The sequence below is a fragment of the Pelecanus crispus genome, chromosome 2 (assembly GCF_030463565.1).
Source record: "Pelecanus crispus isolate bPelCri1 chromosome 2, bPelCri1.pri, whole genome shotgun sequence".
NCBI classification, from domain to species: domain Eukaryota; kingdom Metazoa; phylum Chordata; class Aves; order Pelecaniformes; family Pelecanidae; genus Pelecanus; species Pelecanus crispus.
Genome location: NC_134644.1, coordinates 42208791 through 42234298, shown reverse-complemented (window position 1 = coordinate 42234298; position 25508 = coordinate 42208791). Strand labels below are relative to the sequence as shown.

At 40.6% G+C, this 25508-nt stretch overlaps 1 protein-coding gene across 1 annotated transcript in view; it reads right to left on the bottom strand.

Annotated features, from left to right (window-relative positions):
• The window catches only part of KAT2B (lysine acetyltransferase 2B), a 45886-nt gene that overhangs the window by 15037 nt on the left and 5341 nt on the right, over window positions 1-25508 (bottom strand). Inside the window, exons 2-10 of the mRNA XM_075705250.1 lie at window positions 22001-22127; window positions 17199-17344; window positions 16597-16686; window positions 14659-14840; window positions 12276-12467; window positions 9608-9714; window positions 7734-7859; window positions 5242-5378; window positions 3626-3834 (exon numbers count right to left, since the gene is read on the bottom strand). Of these exons, the coding sequence (XP_075561365.1) occupies window positions 3626-3834; window positions 5242-5378; window positions 7734-7859; window positions 9608-9714; window positions 12276-12467; window positions 14659-14840; window positions 16597-16686; window positions 17199-17344; window positions 22001-22127 (1316 nt within the window). The remainder of the gene's footprint in view (window positions 1-3625; window positions 3835-5241; window positions 5379-7733; window positions 7860-9607; window positions 9715-12275; window positions 12468-14658; window positions 14841-16596; window positions 16687-17198; window positions 17345-22000; window positions 22128-25508) is intronic.

The window sequence follows — 25508 nt, the reverse complement described above, 5'->3', positions numbered from 1 at the left end:
ATGGCAATACCCAATAAATAAATTGCTTTCATTGAATCTATTGCTGACAGTTATACCGTTGCACAGTTCTCAGGAAGATTTTACCCTGACTAAATTAGAAATTAATGGAATTACAGGACAGCAAGACCTTTCTAAGGGATTCCTGTTTCCTTGCATGCACTCTCTATAGCTAAGCTATCAGTTTCAAATGCAGCTGATGAAGCAAGAAATGATATTTCTTATTTCTAATCACCCACTCCTAGTGGAATCAAGACCAGAATAAATATCCATTCCTGTTGCACTTACATTTACTGCCAGGAAAGACATAACGAGGTGCAATCTGAACTCTTGTGTCAAGGATTAAGAATTTTAGTGTAATCCTCAAGGTCTGGAAAGATTCACACTGCACCTATTCTCTGGATAATTCAGTGCATGGTATCATATAAATTGTATAAACAATAAAGTAAATTTACAGAAGATATCTTTCTGGGGGGAAAGGTTGGTGCCAAAAATGAGCCCCTGACAAAAAAAGGTAGTCTGAAGAGTAGTTATATTTTATGTGCCACTGTTGAAGGAGATTTTATACATTTTATATATTCTTTCCCTTGTGCTTATTTTGGTGCTTTTTATTTGTGGAGTGACAGCAGCAATGCAGTAGCTTGAGCTTTTAATTTTGTTTACTCATGTTTGAGTTGTTTAAGCAACAAGATTCAGTAAGGATGGCCATTTTGGAAATAAGAACATTAAAGGCAATAATAACTAAGGTAATAGCTGAAAGAAATTTGGAAAGAGAACTGTTGGACTCCAGTATCTCACACTTGACGTAGGTTTCTGTGTACCCACTACTCAGTATAGGTCTCCACTGTGCATCCCTGGAGATTCATGGCAGACGCTGGGGTACTCTGAGCTGTCCAGGCGACGTGCTTCACTTCCTTTGGGTCAACTGTTTGCCTCAGGCACATGAAGGAAGGCATTTTCTTGCCGTAGCAATATCCATACCTCTTTCTCAAGCACAGACCGCTCTCCAGATAGGTATCTATGCTGAAGAGCACTTAAACTACCAGCAGTTCCTCTCAGCCTACTAGAAGAGTCTTTCCCAATAAGAAATATGGGAGAAGGCTATGACTCAACACCACTACGTCAGAATTTTGCTTTGATGTTTGGTTATAAAGGAACCTGGCTTCATCAACCAGTAGCCTCTGCTTGAGATCACAGTGATGCTAAGGCTCCTAAACTCAGACAAGATCCCGGTGCTGCCTCACTCTCCCATCCAAGCAGTGCTTACCCCCACATAAGAGAGGTAAAAGAGCCTGGACTGGTGCTGGCCCTCAGGAGACAAGTGCTGTTCCCCTCTGAAGAAGGAACCCAGAAGAAGTCCCCAAGATCAGTCTCCTGTGCCTGGAGACCGAAGTCCTGTCCAACAGTCCCCAGCACTGGGCTGTTTTTGCTTCAGGGTTAGCACGGACCCAGCAGCAGCAGTGTTTGCTGGCACCGGCGAGTATTGCCGAGGGAACGCTAGTGAGCTTAAAAGCAGAGGAAATAGTTCCAGAAATGTTCTCATAACCGCTGCAGCTACAATACCAGGCACAAAGACAGAGGCTGATACCAGCGGTGAAGAAAGGCTCTCCCACAAACCAGGCTGCGTAGCTGACTGCGATCAGCTCAGTCAGAGCTCCCCAAGGTCGCTGCTGACACACAACAGTGAGCCCACAGGCGTCCTCCACTGCGAAGTGCTGCAGTCAGTACAGCAAACCCCAAGGCTGTCTTTGGGCATGGATCGTTCAGAGGCAGAAATTTTGCTTCCATACTGGTTGAAAGGAAGCAGATTCTGCAGGAAACACAATGGTGGAAAAGTGGACACTTCTGAGGAGTGGACACTTCATGCTTGAGCAGCTGAGGCAAAATTCATTCAGGACACTAGGGTAGGTGGAGGACCCTGTGCAACCTGTGGATGCTCCTACAGCCAGTGTGTCTCTTTTCAAGTGCCTGTGGTGTAGAGTTGCACCCAAAGCAAGACAGGAAACTTGCACGGAAAAAGAGAAAAGCAACATGCTTGGGTGAGGACTGATTTCTCCCATAAGTTCTTCTCATTGAAAAACTTCAGTCTCTGCTGCCATTTGGTTCATGATCTCCAAAGACAGAGGATGGAGCAGCCTGCAAGTTAGCATGGGCCTGAAAACCACTAATAAGCACCATAATTACTTTCTGACTTTCAGTTCTAACATTCAAAAGTACAAGATAGGTAGGAGCCTTCCCTGCAGGCCCATATGCCTATATTGGGTTTGTGTGGCAAGGTTTTGGTAGCAGGGGGGCTACAGGGGTGGATTCTGCAAGAAGCTGCTAGAAGCTTCCCCCGTGTCCAATAGTGCCAATGCCAGCCAGCTCCAAGATGGACCCGCCACTGGCCAAGGCTGAGCCCATCAGCAACAGTGGTAGCACCTCTGGGATAACATATTTAAGAAGGGGAAACGAAAAAAAATAGGTCTAGGACACAAGCTGCAGCTGGAGTGAGAATACGTGAGAAGAACGACTCTGCAGACACCAAGGTCGGTGAAGAAGGAGGGGGAGGAGGTGCTCCAGGCACCAGAGCAGAGATTCCCCTGCAGCCCGTGGTGCAGACCATGGTGAGGCAGGCTGTGCCCCTGCAGCCCATGGAGGTCCATGGTGGAGCAAATATCCACCTGCAGCCCAGGGAGGACCCCACGCCGGAGCAGGTGGATGTGCCCAAAGGAGTCTGTGACCCCGTGGGAAGCCCACGCTGGAGCAGGCTCCTGGCAGGACCTGTGGACCCATGGAGAGAGGAGCCCATGCTGGAGCAGGTTTGCTGGCAGGACTTGTGACCCCATGGGGGACCCAGGCTGGAGCAGCCTGCTCCTGAAGGACTGCACCCCTTGGAAGGGACCAACGCTGGAGCAGTTTGTGAAGAACTGTAGCCTGTGGGAAGGACCCAAGTTGGAGAAGTTGGTGGAGGACTGTCTCCCGTGGGAGGGACGCCATGCTGGAGCAGGGGAAGAGTGTGAGAATTCTTCCCCTGAGGAGGAAGGAGAGGCAGTGACGACAACTGATGAACTGACCACAACCCCCATTCCCCGTCCCCCTGCGATGCTCAGGGGGAGGAGGCAGAGAATTCGGGAGTGAAGTTGAGCCCAGGAAGAAGGGAGGGGTGGGGGGAAGGTGTTTTAAGATTTGGTTTTATTTCTCATTACCCTACTCTGATTTGATTGGTAATAAATTAAACTAACTTCCCCAAGTAGAGTCTGCTTTGCCCGTGACAGTACTGGGTGAGTGATCTCCCTGTCCTCATCTCAGCCCATGAGCCTTTCGTTATATTTTCTCTCCCCTGTCCAGCTGAGGAGGGGGGAGTGATAGAGCGGCTTTGGTGGGCACCTGGCATCCAGCCAGGGTCAACCCACCACAGTCCGACAACAAGAAGCCACTTGTCATTACTACAGCCACCGGGATAGTATTTGGGTACAAACCAATTAGATTGGCCAGGAGTTGTGGGGGCTTGAAAAGATGAGAAAAGGGTAGCACAGGCAGAGCTGCCCTCCACGCCACTCAGCTGCCCTCTTCCTACACTGCTGCCTGCAACCAGCACCAGGCTCTCTCCATCCCACCTGCCAAACCCCCCTCCAGCAGTACTCACGGATCAAAAACCAAGCGTGTGATGTACTCCTTCGGCATTCGAGGCAGCTGATGGGAGAACACGTTCTGCAAACCGACAAGCCACATCATGATCTTCTTGTTGGGCTTCTGGTTCAGGGAGTTGCCGACCACGTGGAATTCGATCACCCCCCTGCGTTCCTCCAGCCTCGCCGCCTCATCCCGGGCTGAGTGCGCTGAGAGGAAGTTGGTCTGTATCGCACAAAAGAGGAATAAAAACACGTTTTGGAGATTTCACATCCTCTAACAGAACAGCCTTAATGAACAAACAAATGAAACCCCCTCTTTTTTCCAAGCCATCTTTTTACAAAAGTAGAGCTGCCAATGATTACCTTTTTTTAGCAGAAGTGACACCATCAAATAAGGTGGATATAAGTGTACTACAGGGTACAAAGGCTTATTCAAACTTCTTTTGGTAAAGATCAGGTAACAACAACGACTATGACTCAACAAGTTCCAAAATCTCTTGAGGGACAGCACTCATCCAGTCAAAGCCTATGCCACTAAATCTTCATATTTTCTTTAGTCTAGCCAGCTTGGACAAAAGTAGTGGATTCGCCTACGCATACTGCAAATCACATATTTTAATGGCAGTACAGGCAAAGTCATATTTTTTCATTTTAGTAATGCTTTCCACTATCTATGCCACTATCGTAAGAGCCTAAAAAGAACATTTTAATTCCTACTGATTTTGCTGTTACATATCTAGCAATTGCATCCACATATTTGAATGGAGATGATATTAATACAGACAATTTATTTAACTTTTTTTTTCTAAGATCATTTTACAATGCCAAAACATCTCTGTATGCACATACTGTTTACTTTTCAGAACAAAGTTTGGCTGCTGGGTTTCTAGTCCCTGCCAGCCCCAACAGCCAGACTGGCACAGCATTTGTAATATGCAGAGCCATCAGTCACAGTATATAGTTTGAGTAAGAAACGTAGGTGGTTCCAAATCTTCAGCAGTCTCTAGCTAAACCTTGGCAAACAAGAGCTGCTGGCAAAACATAGCCTGGCAAAGGGAACAGAAGGAGGAAAAGCCAGCCAAAAAAAAAAAAAAAAAAAGTGTGCAATTCTGTACACAGCACAATTCTGCAATTCTGTTTGTTTTTCTCTTCTAGCAGAAAAAAAGAGCAACTGTGGAAGACATAGCAAATAACTGATTAGATCAGCCCTTCTTCACTAGGCAGAGGTTTTAACTTTGGATCTTTCATTCTGCTGCAATACTTGAACCCCATTTACCTTGTCTTATGAGCTACATCTATGATTAACAATAAAAAGCATACTCTGGAACTCTTCTGTAACAAAAGTACCTTGCAAAATAACCTGGGATCTACTTTTTTACTATCACTAGTTTCCAAGTCTCTTTGCAAACATACACAATGCATTAAAAAAAATTTTAGAACTGTTCTTCATGATAATGATGCGTTTCATCAATATTTTTTGCTCACCTAATCATACTCTTTGAAAGACTCTATTTTTCTTACTGACAGCATGGTAAGTTTTGTGGACTTTTAGCTTATCATACTCTAGCCAAGTGGAACATTTCTTGAAAACAGACCATTTGCAAACAGACTAGGTCTACATATTTCTCACCTCTGGCCCGAGCATTGCTGCAGGATCTGTAATTGTTGACATTACTTCATTGATTAATTCAATAGGAATATCTCCTACAACCCTTGGTCTTTTTGAATCCTCCAGAGAATAGGGTTCATTATTTTTTCTCTTTTCCCCTATAAAGCAAAACCAGGACAAATTAGAACAACCAAACTGTCACAGACTAGCACTGTGAAGTCTAGCACTTACTTCTGTTATATTCTTTAATTTGTATGCCAAGTTTGGGGATTTTTTTTTTTTAAATCCCTAAAGAAAGGGAGAAAGAGAAAGAAATGCAATCCGAACAATACTTATCACTGCTGCAATTTTGTCTTTGCACTGGGATATTAGCATGAAGCAGCATGAATATATCTCTCCTTCTCCTATACCTCTCTAAATTCACAGTGAAACTATTTGCTTTGCTTTTTGCTTCAGCATCCTCTGCGCTGCTGTCTTGGAAGGTCAGTGCTCAACACACAAATTATAGTGCATACTTTTGGATAACATGAAATCCCATTTTGGGATTCACTGGAATTAAGTATCCATTACAGATTTCTTTCACCCTTTTGTAAACCAAGCAGCACATACAGTCTGACACGTCATACATATTTGACTTAGAAAATCCATATGAAGTTTCCAAATCAAAACATACCATGTTAATTATTAACTGCCCTACTAACTGAAGACCAACATGTAATATAGCAAAAGCAACTAGTTAAATTAATGAAAGAGAAGTCCACCAAGGACTAGTGGGTACAATAATACTGATAGAGCCAGCTGCTAGCTCACGATTTATCCAAGCAGCAGACTGCCAAATACTAGGAAAGCACACAAACAGGAATAGCACTCCATGGTTACCTTGGTCCTGTACTCTTTCCCTAAAGATCTGCTACTGGTCATTGTCAGAGCCAGGATGCAGAATTTTGCTGTTGTGATCAGCACTTAGCAGTGAGATAAGTTGGTTTGGTTTTGTTTGGGGTTTCCCCCCCGCCCACTAAGGAAAATCCACAATAGTTTTAAGATCTTCTTTCTGAAACAACCAGGTAGTTTAGGGCCCACTATGCCCACTATTTTACATATGTTGTACAGACTGTTTTTACACAGCTATAGCGCTCTAAATGTATGAGGATCAAACTGTTCATTCCCCTTTTCAGACTTTCAAGCAGTACAATTGTTTTCTTAAAAATAGCATTTTATTGTTAACCTCCCTTCATTGTGGAAACAGTTTATTCCTGTTCTTTACTTCTTACTTTTTTAAACAGTTATTCATATGTGAACGGACCTTCCTTCTTATTTCCCAAGGCATTAATTTCTTGTTTTAAAACAGAATTTTTGGAAGCAATTTGTCAAAAGCTTTCTGTAAATCCAGGTATGCAAAACCCTTTCCAAATGCTCACCACTTCCTTCACAGATCTATACAATTCATGAGTTCTAAAAAAGGCACACTGAATTTCCACCTATCACATTACTCAAACATTTATTCATTCCATTCTTAATCAGTTTATTATTGTTTCTTCTAATTATCTGAAATAGGAGACTTACAAATTGACAGTTTCCTGAATTCTCTTAGAACCCCTTTAAAAACTGTTTTTGCATCTGTGTGTTTCAATTTTGTAGTGCTGAGGGCAATTCCAATGACAGCTCAGCTGCACAACTTAATAATTAGTTTGGCAATTGCGTATTTCTTTTCACACTCTCAGAAAAATATAATTCTTCTAGTGACTACTTACTACTCATTTTGCTGATCTGTAACAAACAAAAAAAAAAAAATTCTACTCATTCCCACTTTCAAGACCATTTCCCAACTTGTCCCTCATAGAAAGCTGCAGTTTAGAAGCCACCTTAAGTTCCTCTGTAGCAAACACTGAGGCTAAGAATTCATTTAGCTTTTTCAGCTTCCTTGAGGACTTATTTTACATGAGCTCGTGATCATCTCTCTGACCTACAAACTCTCTTGACAGGCTCATTAATCCTGAGGTGTTTGAAAAAGGGTGTATTAGGAGAATTTATGCATTCAACGACTTTTTTCCCCAAAACTTTTTTTTTTTTTTAACCTGACCTCATTCAGGTTTTAAATTTAACCTGGCTGGTGTGTTTGTGCTTTTCTTTATTGCTCAAATGTATGCAATTTTAGTACCTTGAAAGATTAAAAATAAATGCAACGGCCCCTTCTACTCTGTCTTTATTTAAACAAAACTTTTTTTCATGGCTTACAATACATGTACTCCAAATAAAGTGTGTTTCAGCAACCTCTGACACCAGCAGACCTTTCCCCATTTTAATTGAACTTAAACAAACCAATTCCTTTTTTGAAATACAGTTGCCATTTCTGCTAGTTAAACATTACCATAGTGAAGAAAAAAATGTGTGTGCATGTCTTTTAGCAAAAACACCTCAAGGTCACTATTGCAGAGTGAAGGCAATGGTCACCATATGCTGCAACTACTGATAACATTGACAGAAGCCCAAAAGCAAGTCCCCCTCTTCATTACCTAGGTTTGGGTCAAGGGCAGAAGAAACTTTGCAAGCAGGACTCATACTGCCGCTGTTGGGTTGCTCCAGAGATGAAGGACTTGCACTGTATGAAACAGATCTTGCAACAGGAGGAGGATTGATAACTGCAGTGACATAAAAGACAAACACAAAGAAATCGGGACATGGAACCCATTACGGTGCTGACTGAAGGACTGTCACAACGAGGGACCCAGCTTCACACCCACCACCTGCCAAGTAACAGCTGACATTGTACAACACAGCAATGCCACCAGTTCGCAAGCACAGACATTAGAGCTTTATCTCACCATATTTTTCTAAACTTCTACCTAACAAGGGACTGTATTACTGCTGGATGACAGAGTTAGCTTTACTTCATGGCAAATATCAGGCTTTATTATTCTGCAGTGCTGAGCACAAGCTAAGAAAACAAGCCTCCTTCACATACCTGCCAACCCTGCTGGAGTTCAGCCTCATGAAAAGGCTTTTTGTAGGGGTCTATTGAAAAGCAAAATCTCATCATTCAGCTTCAGCTGTCCACTTTAACAGAGTTCAAAGACTGATTGGATAAACCAAACTCAGTAAGGAAGAAGTTGCTGCACCAGTTAAAAGGATAAAACTATTATTTTTAAAAGCCACAGACTAACATCTCTCTCTCTAATATTCTTTTCTAAGAACCACTCATCCCAAATCATCCAGTTTTCATTTGTGTCACGATTTTTGGCAGGCAGGTGTGGGGTTGAGGTGACAGCTCATAGTCTGGACACCTGCAGTCTTTCTCTTTGCATGGCTTTATCCTGGTGTCATCACCAGCAACAGCTTTTTTGTGCCACACTTATGCTAAGAATCCAGTGCTTAAGAGGTGCACATTAAAACAAAGCAGTGCAGAAATGTATATGATAGAATGAACTCTGAGAGCAACATCATTTTAGAGTTGCAATGAACTTGTGCCTAAGCATCATTCACCAGTTCACGGTGCAGACAAGGAATTTCTCACAAAAAAGCCTGTATCTGTCACAGTGGAATTTCCTTACCACTCTAGGAAATTCACTATCAGATAAAGTGCTGACATGATGGGTTTGTCAACTGATAATCAACAATCATTTCAAAATACTGAATTGTTACAAAATATTGAATTAAATACCTCCAGTCTTCACTTCCTAAAATACTGAAGATTGAAGTCAACCCCTGAGCTGCATAAGTGGATTTTAAATACTTTTGAGCAGAAAGGAAGAGGAGAAAGGGAAAGTGAAAGAAAACCATCATCAACGTCTCCCTGAAATTTTAGGGATGACTTATACCTCAGTACCCTAACTGAGGAAAAGGGAATAAAGCTGCAGAATAGCCAATGAGGCACATGAGTAAGAAACAAAGCAACAAAAAGCTATACAAAACCAAGAAAATCCAAGGCATATGTGCAAAGGCAATGGGACATCTGATGTGGAAGGTCCCTACTTCCCTACTGCTAGGTCTCTAGATCCCTGCTGCTAGGGTCCAGGAGGACTGGCGTGGGTCCTCATGTGAGGGTACCACTATCCAGCAGGTGACCCACCGCAGCCATTTACCCACTGACCATTCTCATTTTCCCACATTGAGTGCACTTGTGCTGCTTGAACAGCCAGGTGATTTGTCTCAGCACCCGGCCTGCTTCACTGGCACCTTCAGTTAGCTGGATTTCGTCATCAAAATAGGATCTCTATATGAGGAGGCACCAGAGAGTCAGGCACCTGTGCTTACTCAAGGCAGACTGATTTCGTTATAGCCTGCTATTTATAAAGCTGCATATCTAAGTCTCATTCCTTAGAATTCATCACTTGTACAGGTTTATCTTCATAATCAGGTGCTCCCTAACCCATTACTAAATGCAAATTACCCGTCTGGATTCCCAGCTGGCCAGTTCGGGAACTAGACACCATGAAATCCTGATCCCAAATGGGAGAATTCTGGCTGTATACTTCTTCTTCCAGCATTGACAGAAACCTAGGCACAAAACCAGATGAAATATTAACATAATAGGATCATTCAAACCAGGTTCTTCTTCAGAATAAGCATTTGCAACTTTTAAAATTTAAAAATATTTAATGATTCAGTAAGAAAATGCTGTTGGTCAATTCCTTTTTAAAACAAACACACACAAAATCACAAGCCAGAGTAGACATTAAGTATCTTAATTCAGTAGAGTGCTTTCACCTATGAAAACTTATCTTTGGTTATAAGCAATATTTATCTAATTTGCAAATGCAGAAAGAAACAGTTACAAACTACTTTTACAGAACAAAACTGTGCACTAATAAGAAAGCTATGAGTTGACAGATGCCAAGGTACTCATATTATACAATGATGACAAAATATATCTATTTTGATAAAGTGGTGTTTTGCAGATGCACTTGCTTTCTGCCTCTTACTGATTTATAAAATCCCAGTGTTAGTTATTAACAATGCTCTTAGGAAGATATTTTCATTCCTTTAAGTGTGCTACTGTAACATTTAATTGCATGTTTGTGCTTGCATAACAGTATTTTTAATCTTACTTTGGTACACTTACAGGAACAACATGATTTTAAACCTCTCTTAGTATTATTACATGCAAGAGAAATTCCACAGATCAGGCTATCCAGCACGCCTGCCTTCACAGGGCTAATGCTTCAGTTCTCTCTCAGAAGCAAGATAGCTGCTTATCTTATGTTGCACAAAAGGGGTTTTCAGACCAGAAGTTGACACAGCACATTTTTACTTTCTAGAGTCATCTATATGTGTAGAAACTGTCCAGCTGAAACCAACAGGACTGTTAAATAAGACTTTTCTTGAACAGGGTAAGGATTTTCAGGATCAAGTCCTACTCTTGTATTTTATATATAGGACATTCATACCTAAGCACTGCAATGTGCGGTGTTTCCTGCTATCTATACAGCTGATAACGGCTAAAAAGTTTGTAACAGCTATCTGACCGTCTGTGACGGAGTAGAAGCACAAATTGAACTTTGGCAAAGGCTACCTTTACAGGCAGCACGCAGACTCTGCGTTCAGAGCCCTTGGTGACTATTTCCTAGGTACACACAGACCTAACCTGTGGCTGCTCCCTTTGCCCAGGAAGGAGCGGCCAGGGCAGCTGGGAGCCCCGCACTGAAACCAGGCACCGGCTCTGTGCTCCGAGCGGCAGCTCCTCCGCAGTGTTCACACTGCGTAAACACCAGCAGAGAGACAAATGCTTCAGACAAGCACAGCCCGTAAAAGATTTAAAATGTTATTCATATTTCCCACAGACCATCAGCAAACAGTGCTTGCCTTTCTTTTTTTCCCAGCAGAATATTAAGAGGAACTGCAGTGAATAATAATGCTTTTCAAATTACTTTTCTAGGCTGTAAAAGGCAGTGGAAACATAGGGGCGTATGCATACCTCCTTCCTCCGCGAATCTGCTCCTTGTATCAGTGCGGTGCTAAATCCTTTTTTATACCTATTTCAGGGCCAGATCATAATCCTCTTCCCAGATACACCCAAACATTCCTGTATCCATAACAGCCTACCCCAGAGACAGTTTATGCTTTTCAAGGTGGTAAAAAGCACTATTAATAACAGTAGGAGCAACAAATCCTGGCTGTACCCAGCTTTGGAAAGCTCATGTCGTTTTTCATTCCCCTGAGCACTAACCCACTCTAGCCCCAAACAGCAGCTTGCACAGCAGCAGTGCCACCAGCTCTCCTGTAGGTTCAGCTCCTTTGCTGTTAGGAGGGACAGACTTTTAAAATATGGGCTAGAGAGCCAAGGCACCCTCACAAAATAATGATATTTTTCAAGTGATAACTATTTTAACAGGAAGCACACAATGAATGATCCTGTCACCAACAACACCCTTAACCACCAGTAAAATGTTTGAAATTAAGGACTGTCAAAAGTTGAGCATGTTTCGAGACAAGTCATTCTCCCGTATACCCCAATATGTAATTATTATTGTTTAATTGTGAGAGACTGTCATCAATATTCCAGTACTGGAACAGGTAGTCACTATGAAATTTATGAGTTTAGGATTCACTGATGCAGCTTTATATTAACTACCCTCTTCTTTGTCAAATGAACACATCTGTTCTGGGGGTGGGATGACTACTGTGTTCCCTATTACAATGTTGAATTAAAATTAAATTCTTAGGTGTATATAAACTCCAGTACAACACTCCCTTTTTTATTGCTCCATCACAAAAGCAGAAGCGAGCACGTTTTTGGAGATCTGGACCTATGTTGCTTCCAAGGACTACAGAAAAAGAAAGTAAGAGACCAACAATACCTGCTGATAGGCAACAAGCGCAATCCCCCAGCAAGATGAATAATCCTTTTTTATAAAGTAAAGCCCTAGGACAAAGCAAAACAAGTGGCTGTGTACATAAAATACACTAGTTCAAGCTATGGCAGAAAAGAAGGCTGCAGTGTCTACTTGTTACTGAATAAAAGGAGAAATGATTTTAAGCTGCAGGTAATTTTTCCATTTCCATGCCAAAGTTGCATACTACTGGTTAACCTTGAATGAAGGCACATTGCGACCCCTTACTTTGGAAAATGGGTGAGGATTAGTGTTCGTTTCTCTTGAGGAAGCTTGTCTTTTTCTTGCCTGGCCTGCTCCAGCAGTTGCCGTCTCATTACAGTAAAAACAGAGCGAAGCAATGTCCTACCGAAAACCTGGGTGGTTTCATACCGAGGTAGACTGTCACAGAACTGAGGGACATTGCAATAACAAAGCCACCTGCAAAGGGGAAAAAAGCCAGACAATTATCACTGTCTAACATATGAATTAAGGCAATAAAACCACTACCCACATCATTTATAACACAGCTGAGAGCTATGTGACTGTATAAATCAGTTCCACATCAAGTCTGGACAGAGTTAAGCAGCATTTATATTGCCCAGTTTTTTAAAGAAATGACAGCCAAGTGCTTTTAAGTCTCCATATATTCTTTTTCTCTGCAGTCTAGTTTCCACAAAGTGCTCTTGTTCCAGACAGTAATCATAGATCATATAAAATTCGTGTTGATGTCAGGGATTCTCTCCACAGCTCATTCATTCAGCCTCCCACGTCTCTTGCCTGCGACTCCAAAGACCCTTAGCCTGGCCCGTTTTCCCCTCTTTAAACTTCTGCATTTCCCCACACAGATGCAAAAGGGGCGACACTTCTATCTCCACCCCGATCCGACTGGACTCCAACGCTGCTCTCCCACCAGATGGCTTCTTCCTATTACACCCTGACTCGATACTCTATTTCATTTACCAGTAACTCCCTCTGTAACGAGTTTTGCATTAAGAAGTACATATGAAAATATAGCGTGTCATGTCACTCTTCTTGGAAAAGGGGTCATGGCACTGAAGAGGTAGATCAGGAGTACATGACTATGTAGGTCACGATATCTGTTAATTTTATAAACAAGATTTCAGTATCTGCGTGGAATGGTATCTGTAGCTTTAACAGAATCAGACCACAACCATTATGAAAGCTCCAACAATTAAAAAGAAAAAAAGGTTAAGAATTGGATGCAAACAGACTCTGCTGGATGCTGCACTAGTTTTCTCACCCAGACCCAAAGTACACCCCGTCTCAAAACGCTCTCTCAAACTCTCGTGTCTTAATCTTTGCAAACACAGGAGTTGCAAAAGAGTTGTCAGATACAGATGTTCGCAGACCTCTACTCCCTGTTCTTGGCCGATAAAGCACGCCTCTCAAAACGCAAGGATGCATGTGAAACTCTGATGTAGTTTCCCTCAAATCATCAAGTTTTCAAATGAAGTCAGTGACTGCAAGAATTCACGAGGTGCACCCGTGGCACACAGCGGCTTCCTCAGCCCCCCGAGCAGTGCCTCGCACGCTGCGGAGGGGCGAAGCTCATGCTGACAGGTTATCAGCACCTTGGGTCAGAGGGAGCCTTAGGGATGGCAGGTGGGAAGGTTTGAGAAACAGCCAGTGGCAAAATGATTAACGATAAAAGTCACCAACCAGAGCCAATGCTAGCTATTGATTCCGAATAAAAGTTGACTCCAGCCAACCCTGGCTATCTGACATCTTCATCACAAAAACACAGAGGGCCAAGACGCACCAAACACGGTCTTAGGAGCCCCACGTATTATCAGTAACTGTCCTTTAAGCCAAGTAGTTATTTGAGGCGCCAGGTTATCTGAGAGCACCCCGGTCGGACACAGACGCAGCACAGCCTGCCGTATCACCAGCCGCAGTCTCAACTCGCACCAGGATTTGCTCTTCTCTTTCGTGGAGCTGTTTTTTTTCAGAGGAAAGGCCACCAGAAAAGCGGGCAGAAGGCAGCGCTCATCCTCAGCCAGGAAAAATGTCCCTGGCCGTTCGTCAGCTAACTGCTGCCTGCGCTTGCAGACGGCAGGTTAAATGCTGCCTGCACCAGCAGGGACCCTGACTGCTGTCTCTGTGCTAACTGGAAAAGGACCTAACAGCAGCTACTCACCATTTAGCATTCAAGCACTCACCAAATTATATTAATTTTTCAAATCTTCCAAGATTTGGTTTCAAACTGTGACGCTTTGCAATGCTTAATGTTATCTTCTTTCTTTTTTTTTTTTTTTTTTTAACAACCTGACTGAATTTTTAGTACATGAAATAAGGATCTTACATGAGGCTCATATCTTAAGAAGACCGAGAGCAACTTTGCAAACACAGGATGTGCAAAAGTGTTGTTAGATACAGGTGTTCGTGACCTCTACTCCCCGTTCTTGGCTGATAAAGCACACCCCTCAAAACACAAGGACACATGTGAAACTCTGATATAGTCTCACTAAAATCATCAGGTTTTCATATAAACTCCATGGCTGCAAAAATTCACAGTGTGCACCTGTGGCGTTCACATACTGGTGTATTCCTTAAGTGCGTACATGCCATATTTGTAAGCAAGACTTGTAACAAGCAAAAGCTGCGTTACCTGGTATAATTCACTTTATACCCCGCAATATCATCATTGGGTGATCTTAGTCTTCGCTGAGAAGGTGTCTCCAGGTGCCAGTAGTTAATGCGGTTCAGAAACATTTTAGCCAGTTCCACTATCGTTTGCCTTTCCTTTGAGGGCAAGTGGCTAAATTTGTACTGCACAAAATTATTCACACCCTTAAAACAGAAGAAAATGATCTTTAATTATTTAGCCATAATTTTATGTAGGGGTGTCCTTGAGCATTCCTCACTTTACATTTATTAACCCTGAACTTGCGTTACATGGGAAAGAAAACAACCACTGGACACCATGAACTCCTTGCTCAGCTACTCGTGTACCTGCCACAAGATGGTTCCCCTGTACACCACAGCAGGTACATCCAGATGTTTTAATTCTATCCACCTCCAGCAGCTGACTTACAGGGAGAGAAGGAAAATTCTTTATTTTTCCTTGCTTCTCAAAGTAAAAAACTTTGTCAGGGAACAGAGAAAGATCCAGTAAGCTTTCTTCTATATGCTCACATATGCACAATTTTGCTGATAACCATGCTGCATGATTTATTTCCTTTGCAAATCAAGTACCACCTATAAACCTCTCCAGCTACTTTCAATAGTAGACTAGGGCTTGTGGACTTCTAGTTAAGTTTGTGTCTACACATCATACTATTTCTTCAAGAAGTGTCAGTATTTCACAAGTATGTCCCCTCATTGCACTTTGTATATTGTCCGCTTTAAAAAAAAAATACTGAAGATAGTTAAAATGGGTGACTAAAAGTGCTGCAATACATACATATTATAAATCAGTTATAATTCTGCTCCTTAGCAAATAATTTTGTGTGACTGAGTTGCTGAACTGCTAAAAACAGAACTGAAAATATAGGTCTATTTTCAGAGAAAATTATTTCAAAATAAACTGTAAGAAGAATTATCCTTTCATCTCTATGCTTTACTTTCTTAAGCAAATTGAACAGTATGAAGAATGTGACAAAAAATTATATTGTACAAAACCTTTTTAATAATGTACTTTAAGGACTAGGAGTGTATGCAGATTACATACACTTAGTCTTCGCTTATGCTCAAACTAAAGGAGAACTTAAGGTGAAGACTTCCCAGAAATTCAGCAATAAAGTGTTTTGATTTTCCTAAATTATAAGAAGTGAGAGTTGCAAGGAAATAATTACTACACAGAACAGTCTTCACATTTAAAATACTTTGTTTAACAATAGAGCATCCACTCATCCACTGATGGGAAAACATTGAGCTCCTGTTTCAGCGAGGTATGTGAGCCTGTGCATAGTCTCACTGGAGCTAATGGGCCCACTTGTGCGCCAAAAGCACATTCTCAGGAGCTTGCTTAACCAAAATCTGAATGTCATATGTTCTTTCTCCATTGGGAGTTACAAAAGCCTCAGTTATTCTTTGGTTTCGGCTTTGTTTTTTGTTGTGTACCCTTTGAAAGAGAAGGCTATGATCTCACTGAATTGGATTGTAACATTTTCATTGATTCACAGAAGACAAGTGTCATTTTAATATTGGATTTCAAAACTTCAACAGCATTTTTCATCACTTGAAACAAAGAAAGATTAGAACTGCCACACATAAAAGTAGTGTTTTAAGTTCATTCTCTAAAACCCCAAAAAAGTCAGTTTCATTAAAGCATAAGATGAATGATGAGAGAAGTTAAATAATGTAACTATTGTACCAACACTAAAGGAGAAGCAGCAGAAGTCTCCTACAGTCCCCTACTTTGTCTTAAGTAATACACAGAAACATCTGCAAACTGCCTAAAATGCCATGTTTTCAAAACCAGTGCCTATGTTTACACAAAAAAAACCCCCAAAACCCCAAACCCTAAAACAAACAAACAAAACGCCCCAAAACCCACCAAATCAAGAAATCCCACACCAACCAAACCCACGTGGTGACTGTTTACCTGTTCAATGCTAGGTTTCTCAAATGGGGGACTTTCCAAAGATCCTTCTACTACAGGTTTTCCCATCTGTAAAATGCACTTCCTCAAAAGCTGTTAAAAATATACACATTTTTTTAAATTAGCATATTTGCATACATAGGGTCAATGGAAGTCACAGGTGCACAACAGACTGCAGGCAGTGTTTAAAATCTCCTGGCTGTATATCTGCTTGTTTAGTCATGTAAATTTATAGCTACTAAACTTCAGTGTGAATTCGCCTTCTTTGAAATGCATATAAGAGGCTTCTCTGAGCAAATGTAGGCAGCTAAGTTAACACTTATGTCAACTGACTTTTCCTGATGTGTAAGTGAAGAGGGTAAGGCTTGCAAGTTGCACAGTTTATAGACGGGACTCCGGGTCAGCTCCTGAATCATCTGGATGACTTCTGGAGTACAATAGGGTACGTTGCAAGTACCACAACATCGAGCCCATAGTTAGCCACTAGAGCATCACACTAGAGAAAAAAAGTCTCACCAGATAAAGCCAACACACCCATGAGGTGCAATTGGCTTATGTGTGAGAAAGTGAAAAACCTGAGAAGATACTACACAAGTTCAGCTTACTTTGAACAGGTAGAAATAAACTTGCTTGGTGTCCGCATCTTCTTCTTTGTGGACACAGGTGAACAGATACTCCACATCCAATACAATCCCCAGGAGCCTATTCATTTCTTCTTCAGACACATTCTCCAGGTGAGAAACATGAGTAGCTAAACAAAATAAAAATCCAAACCTGTAAAAAACCTACTGAGAAAACCAATAGCACAAGCATTCCCCAGGATATCTCAAACTAAACCCTCATGGTAAAGACACCGATCCTCTAATAACGTATTTAAACAGAATGTCTTATCAGAGGTAACTGAAATGTATGTCACATCGGAGTAGTTTGTAAAGGCAGCCCAGGGGTGGTAATTCCCACAGCAGAGAAATGATGGCTGGTTGGAATCACAGTATCTGTTAACACTTAAAACAGACCACGCAAGTCCTGTGTGTATTAATACGTTGCAATACGTAAATAACTACATATATTTTTGTCCAAGAGCTACGCTTTTGAGTTTCTTGACTAAAGAAAATAAATCCATAATTCCCATAAATTAGGTAAATAAGCTCTGTAAGTAAGCTTTTTGTTTTAAACTGGACATTACTGGCTAAGTCTCATACTTTCATATCATGTAAAATCAAACTATGCTTTGTGCACACTATATTAACAAAGCTTTTGCAGATTGCACATGCTCATCTGTTCAGAAGTCTACCAAAAAGCATCTTTCAACATATCATAATTTCCAAGTGGCAAACTCCCTTTTATCATCTCCAAAGGTAAATACAGTTCCACATTCGTAATTTTCAAAAGCTTGAGGTTTGTACATGTGAAGCGGGACATTCATTTCAAGCTGGTTTGAACAACTGGCCCCAGGAAGAGAGAAGGCAATTTAAAACAAAAAGTCATTTCCCAGAAAGGAGCTATTTGCATTACAAAAACCAATGATCTTCACTGACTCCAGGCCAATGCACATGGTATGCATATCCTTTCCTCTGAAAGGACAAGAAAATATCCTCTACAAGAAAAGGAAAAGTATTTAACAGCTTGGGCATATTAGTTTTTATATCTTTTAATAACTTGTATCAATATTTACTTCTTAGATCATTATTATATTATCTTAGATATGCCAATGTGATTAGGACTGGTAAGAAATTTCCAGCATAAATGTGATTCCTTAAGGGGAGAGGAACTGGGAAGAAATAACACTTGATTTGAAAACAATCATATTTATTGGCCACCCAGCAAAGACAGCTGGTTTTGGAAAGTTTGGTATGACACCTGCCAAAACATTTAAATTCAATAAATTTGTGCAGCTTCAAGCAAAAAGGACACCATGGCTCAGAACATTAAAAAGATGCCAGCAATCGTTTCCACTTAAATGAACATCTATAATATAGTGTCTTAAGTTCTGAGTCTATGCTCAGAACTGAAAGGGGGATGGTCGTCATGGGCCTTCTTTAAGGACAAATATTCAGCATTCTGGGCAGAATAAAACTATTTAATTTCTGTCCTTGAGCCAGATATGAGGGTTTAATATTCCCAGCTGTCTGTTCTGATCTTGTAATAGTAATAAATGCCCTCCTAGATGAGCATTGCATTTGAAATTGATAACATACTAAAGAAACCTTGCACTTAACTAACAAATGAATAAAACATCAGCATAAAAAGCGATTTCCACACAGTTTCCATAACAATACTGAAAGTTACTTTGACTACTTAGTGGCCATATTTAAATATCTTATTAAACTAGAGAATTACTACCCATACAGTGAATCTAAAAGTAATATAAGCCTATTACCAGTATGTATTTACTACCAGTTATCATTTACTATAGTCACCAGTGTTTGTACATCAGTCCAACAAACTATCTTTCTTCAGATGTTCACAGCCCATTCCCAAATTCTTGTGGCCATTAGTAAATGTTTTATTACAATCAAAGCTTTAGTACACTGACATCAAATACTGAGTTACTCTTGACTAGAGTTACACAGTCCCACTCATCTGCATTGCGCAGCCAGTACATCCTTCCTCAGCTGCTGTTGTGCTTGCAAAATAATAAATTTCTAAAAAATAAATCACAAGTGTAGTTTGCTACAGCATATGGAAGAAGAAAGCAAGCAGAAAGAGCAAGGCCAATGCAATGATATGAAGACCTGAAAAATAGCAAGTTAATTATTTTAGGTGTGTAACTTCAGTAAGCAAGTACTTGAGTGTATGAATTAGAAGCAGTTACAAAACAGACTCATAAGGAATGTGGCCGCAGTCTGTCTCAAAATCAGTGTGTATGTAAAAACACTAGTAATGTATATAGGACAGGCAAACCAAGAAATACCCAAATACGCTACGCAAAGGTGCATAGCAGGAACTGAAGACAGTGCTGGGGGGAAAAAAAAGAGCCTGAGTGGGTACATTGTGTGCTAACACATTAATTAACAAGTTTTAAAAGCGCACTAGACTCAAGACCAAAAATGTTTACCAACAGGAAAATATACGCTGTAACACAGGAGAGTTATATATAAAAATATAAATATAGAAATATAAGAGAGAAAAGAGCCTCTGACTATGTAACACCCAGTCTTGAGGCTGCTGGAGAGTGAATTCTCCTGGCACACAATTCAGTCGCCACTTCGCAGTGTTATGGTAGTGACCCAATATATCACCCAAATAAAATAAATATTCATGAAAAGCCCAGTATAGAGGCAAGCTGTGGGGCTGAGCCACAAATAGAAGAATACAAGTTGTAGGGAAGTAGACAGAAATAAGTTCGATAAGCTAATACGCACCACCAAACAGACTTATGCACCAAAAACTGCACTGGCTTAAAGATCGAACCATACCCCCAAAAAGAGATCTCTCAAGCAACACTAATGTCTAGGATTACCTTTAGAAGAAAATAATAAAAAAAAGGCAAAAAACCTGAACATCCTACATTTTACATCAGGTATGGCTTTAACCAGTACAGGAATTTCTGCATCGCTATTTCAGCGGCTCTCCGAGGAAGAGAAAATGCAGCACAGATGATAATCTGAAGTCTGTACACCCTGTGGTCAGTTTGGTTTTAAAGGCATTCAGCAGGAGCACACTAATTTAGTGGAGATGAATAGGAAAATCATCTTGGAAAACACCACTGAAAGACATATTTTTGCCAGTAGTATGAGGAAGCAGACAGCAACTCATTTCAGTTATTTCAAATGAAATATCACCCTCATTAGCTGCAGTCGGCAGAATAAGAAACTTTACCTTTTCTAAAACCAGCAATAAATAAAAATACAGGTTTTTCCATAAGGTACATGTCACTGGTACTGGTTTTACGGTATTGTTTTTCCCTGGTTCCCTAGCTAACGAGCAATATACGATTTTTTTAATAGACCAAAAACAGTCTCAGCCTTTAGAAGAGCTGAGTTTTTCTACAAAATACAGAGCCATCCACAAATTCTGCTGAAGAACAGTGAACTGACAGACACAACATCTTATAAGATTTAAAAAAACCAAACACACACACACAAAAAAAAAAAAAAACCCAAAACAAAACCAAAACCAAAAAACCACTACCTCTTTCTTCAAAGGCCAGGAATGAAAGGGACGGGTAACACAAGCTACCCTAACTGCAAAACCAAAAGCAGCACAGAGAAGCTGCGTGATGAAAGGTTGAAACGAACTTGGCTAAAGTGACCAAACTTTCCGTGATACTATGCATTTGCTAATCTTCTCCTGCAAGCAAACCCAGAGATTTGGGATATCAGGAAAGGAAAGAAATCAGCTGAAAAGCACAGAAATAGATCAAATGTAATGAGAGCATAAAAAGAAAAGAGAGCAGAAATAGAAATAAATCCCACTTAAGAAAAAAAAAAGTATACCACACAAAGTACACTACTATTTTCAAAAGTAAAGAAAAAAAAATTATCCGTTGTGAAGGTTTTAGATTTCCGTTTTCTTATTTCACTGTCCTAAGTTTTGGACATCAACAAAAATTAAATAGCATCTGCTTCTTTTCAGATAGTTCTGAATTTTATTTTAGCTCAATTTTTATTCAATATTTGCTAATGTATACAGAAAAAGTCATCATCTTTTATTTCAGATAAGCACAAATTCTTAAAAAAAGAATACGGTGATTCACCACTCTTTTTCAGGCTATGTGGGTAAAAAATCATTTATTATTAGTCTAAAAAAAAGAACCCCAAAGCCCCACAACAGTATTTAAATATGTAAATTTTTAAATATGTAAATAAACAGTATATAAATATGTTAATATAGTGTGCATAAATACAACAGTATTTAACAGTGGATTTTGAGCAGTTGCTTCCAAGACATGCAAGCTGTCTGCACAATAACTTAGATGATGCTAAGATGTACAACCCCGGTATTATTTTCCGTGACACGGAAAAGGCATAGTTCTTTTGTAGGTAAGAGTACCTGCTTTAGCAATGCTCAAGAATATTTTATCGTTTATTCTGTAGTAAGAAAATGTAATACAGCCTACAGGAGAGAGTCATTCACGTTGTAACTAAGGCAGCTGACAGATAAAACAATGTGAGGTTAATGCATGTGTTACACAAAGTATTAAAATTGTTCTGGGTAGCTTAAAAGTGCTTTCGCATTTTAACAATTTAAGATGTCTGGGTTGTTAGAAGTTGTACCTTAGCTCAATTTCTTCAAAACGCATTTTAGGATATTTCCGACACATGTTAATCGAAGTTAATTGACATTTCTGCCCAGTCATTACCCCCAGTTCTAGGTCTTGGCATAGCCTCTTGACTTTGGTCTCACAAGAGCGGAGGCTTCGGGGTACAAGCGCAGGGATTGCGGGAGCAAGGCGAAAGCTTACCCAGCGCGTGGCTGCAGCTGCGGCAGGGTTCGGCGAGGCTGACAACCGCCTGCTGCAGCTCTGCCCGGGGCGGCGTGGGAGGCGGGTTGGGGTTCTTCCAGCCATTGCATTTACAGGATTCTTCGGCCTGAAATCAAAGCAAAGGGGTATTGATCAACAGCGTAAAAAAAAAAAACTAGGAACTTGCTGGAACTGCGCTATTTCAAAAGCAATAAAAAGTAAGATTATTAATTTTAAGTTGGTTTATTGTTTTGTTCTGATGTTTTGGGGAGGATTTTTGGGGTGTATTATTGTTGTTGTTTCTTTGTTTTTAGTTTTTTATTTACCGCACAGCTAGACTTTATTTTCTAGAAATAATCAGAAACAGAATAGCACCCCAAACAGGGAGATTAACATGGTTCTGGTAAGCAAATTGTGCTCAGAAAAATACATACACAAACTCTGGCTAATTCCTTTACAGAAAGCCCTCGATCTAGCTTCTCTATGAAAGAAATATTCAAACACTTACTGGTACATCAACACGTACAGATCCTGCCACCAAGACAGTTTTAATGATTTAAACACCAACAGGTTATCTAACAGGCAACAGGTTTATCACTGCCTTATCAGCTATACTGGCACCAAGGATTCAGGCAACTAAAAGCAAGCCCATGACAACCCGAGCAGGATTAACTAAATACTGAAATAAGCAAACAATAATTGCACTATTGGAGAATACTGTCGAAAGCAAGGCTTGGCCACAAAAGCAATGGGTGCCAAAGACAGTGCCGCTACCAATGAAACCTGCTGCTTACCCTGCAAAGTTTATTTGCACTCAGTGACTGCAAAACACCACGGACGGACCGCAGCTAAAAGGGGTGACCACGAAAGGAGAGGTTGTGACTTGGGCAATCATCTTTCAAATCATTCAGAAGTTTGAAGTCCCAATTCTAGTTATCCAACAAGCAGCTTTATAGGAGGGGATTTTCTCCTGCATATCCAAAAGATCTTAGTTATTTTGATGGTAAAGTTCTTCTAACAGCATCCATACCCCTATGTGAAGATCTAATTGGAAGAAAAGCGTGCTTTTCTACTGCTCAGAGATATCTGTGCACCGGGCTGTAACAAGACACTCATGAATTTGCAGTGCCAAGACCTCAGCGAGGAAAGTATGCCAACTGCTGCATAATATTTATGACTGAAACAACCTTAGTAGGAAAAATTGTGATGTTAATATATCCAGCACTAATGTGTCATTTTTCAAAACTGATTCTGAATATATTTAATGCAAGCTATTTCAGGAACCTATTTCATTTTCCTTTTATGTTTCCAAATCTCATCTTACCTAAGAAAGAAGCACCCAGGAGAAGCAGAAAGGATCACAGCTTGACAGCTCCTAAGACTGACAGCTTTGTAGATTGATGGTGAATTGTTCTTCCAAACTAATTTCAATATTCAGCAACCTGAGCACCAAGAAAACTGCTGCCGGCAGTTCGCTGAGCACCACATGATGTTTTTAGCATCTCTAATGGTTAAGTCTTACCTGGCTGGGCTCCTGGCCCCAGGTAGCATGGCCTCTGTCTGTGCCCGGAGGGGTCTGGCAGGTACAAAGGGGTGTGAGTGGCATTTTCAGCGGCCAGAGCCAGCAGGATGACTCAGAAATCCAAGTGCAAGTGCCCAGCAAAACCACTTCCACGTACTTCCCTTGGAAGGGGGACAACCTGCATCGCCTGAACCCCCCGGCTCTCCAAACTCACGGATGGGTGCAGACTGCCTGCCACCCCGTGCATTTATAATGTGGCATCAGGGAGGTTTCAGTATGAAATGTGGGGAAGATGAAACCAATTTTTTGGTTTTTTAAAGTCTCATAAAATGCAATCTGGATGGATTTATGGTTAATTTTACGTTATTTTTCTATCATGTTTTCTATGAGTAATACGATTGGCAGTGAAATGAAGAAGGCACAATGTTACAGCAGAAACTGTCTCTTACAGTTTCACAGACATTGAGCCAGCTTTACTTTTGTTTGTTACCTAGACGCGCAGGACATCTTAAAGTTTAATGACTAGATCAGTGATTGAGTGACACCTGCAAACCAAGGATTGCCCTGGTGTGGGGACTTTGGACATCTGTGAGATGATGTGAAACCACACTTTCAATTAACGCCTCAAGCTAGAAGAAAACAATGCCAAATAAGCCAGCCACATTTGCTCTGTGGAAGAGGCAACATTGCCATGAAAGTTTTTGCAGTTAAGACAGGGATAGAGAAACTGTTACAGAAAAAAAAAAAACTGTCAGAAAATGAGATTATTGCCAAAGAAAATTCAAGAGCATCATAAAGAAGTTCTCAAACAAAAATTGATTCAATATTATTTTAGGGAAGTAAGATTTGATCCTTCCCATGCAGCTGTCTGGACAAATGTTCAACACTGTAAATTACTGACATAATATCATGCATATTATTAATTGCCTTAAATCATACCACAATGAAACATGTCCAAAAAAAAGCCCCCTCAAACTAGGCACAAGCTTTTTGATATTTTTTTCTCTAAGTGGAAACAGTATTTCACAGAAGCTCACCACACAATGTTTACTACCAAGCCTAAAAACTATAAACAGTGAGTAACTACACAAACTTTAATGTCACACAATAATTAACAGCAAAGATGCAAACAAACAGATGTACGAATGGTGATAACAGCTCAGTTAAACTGCCAAAAAATAAATACCAACCCACCCACAGAAGAATAAAAACAGCATGTTCAACAGCACAGATTTTTTCTGCCCTTGGTAGTTATTTCCTCGCCAGATCTTTTTGAAGCAGATGTTAATTTGTATTGTTCAAATTATTCCAGAGACCTTTCTCAAACAACTACTAGGGTGGCGTTTTTTCTTTAATCTCTCTATAAAACACCAGAATCAGCATAAATGTTCTGTTAACCAAGGGGAAACACAACCGGAAAAGGTCCTCCTTAAAACTAAGCTTTCATTGTAGATGTTGACAGTGCAAGTATTTTGCAGTGAATAGGCAATGTGCATTCCTCAGTGGCTTAAATTGCTGAGTTGTTTTAAGTCTTCCACAGTGTTTTGTTCATTCAATCCTTTCTTTGACTATCTTCAGCTTTCCCCTTTCTTTCTCTTTTTTTTTATTGTCACTCATCTGCTTTTCATTAGAAAATAAAGTATGACTTCACCTCCACAAAAACTTAATTTAAGATCAAAACAGTTTTGAGGGGAGGAAGGAAAAGAAGCATTTGAACCTAATGTATCTAGTCCTTGGAGCCTTGTTTTCTGGGACATCTGCAGAGCTTTGATAAAGCCACTGGAGAAAGTTGGGGACTTCTGCCTTACTGAAGCCCGTCAAGTAATGACTGTCATCTTTGCAGGCCTGAGGATCACAAACACTGCATCTTCATTGGCGGTTTTTAATAAAATAGGATGAGTGCAGTATAGTAAAACACAATTACGCACTGTTGCCTGCCCCCCCCCCCCCAAAAAAGCCAGTTCAGAAATTATGTATCATTTGCAC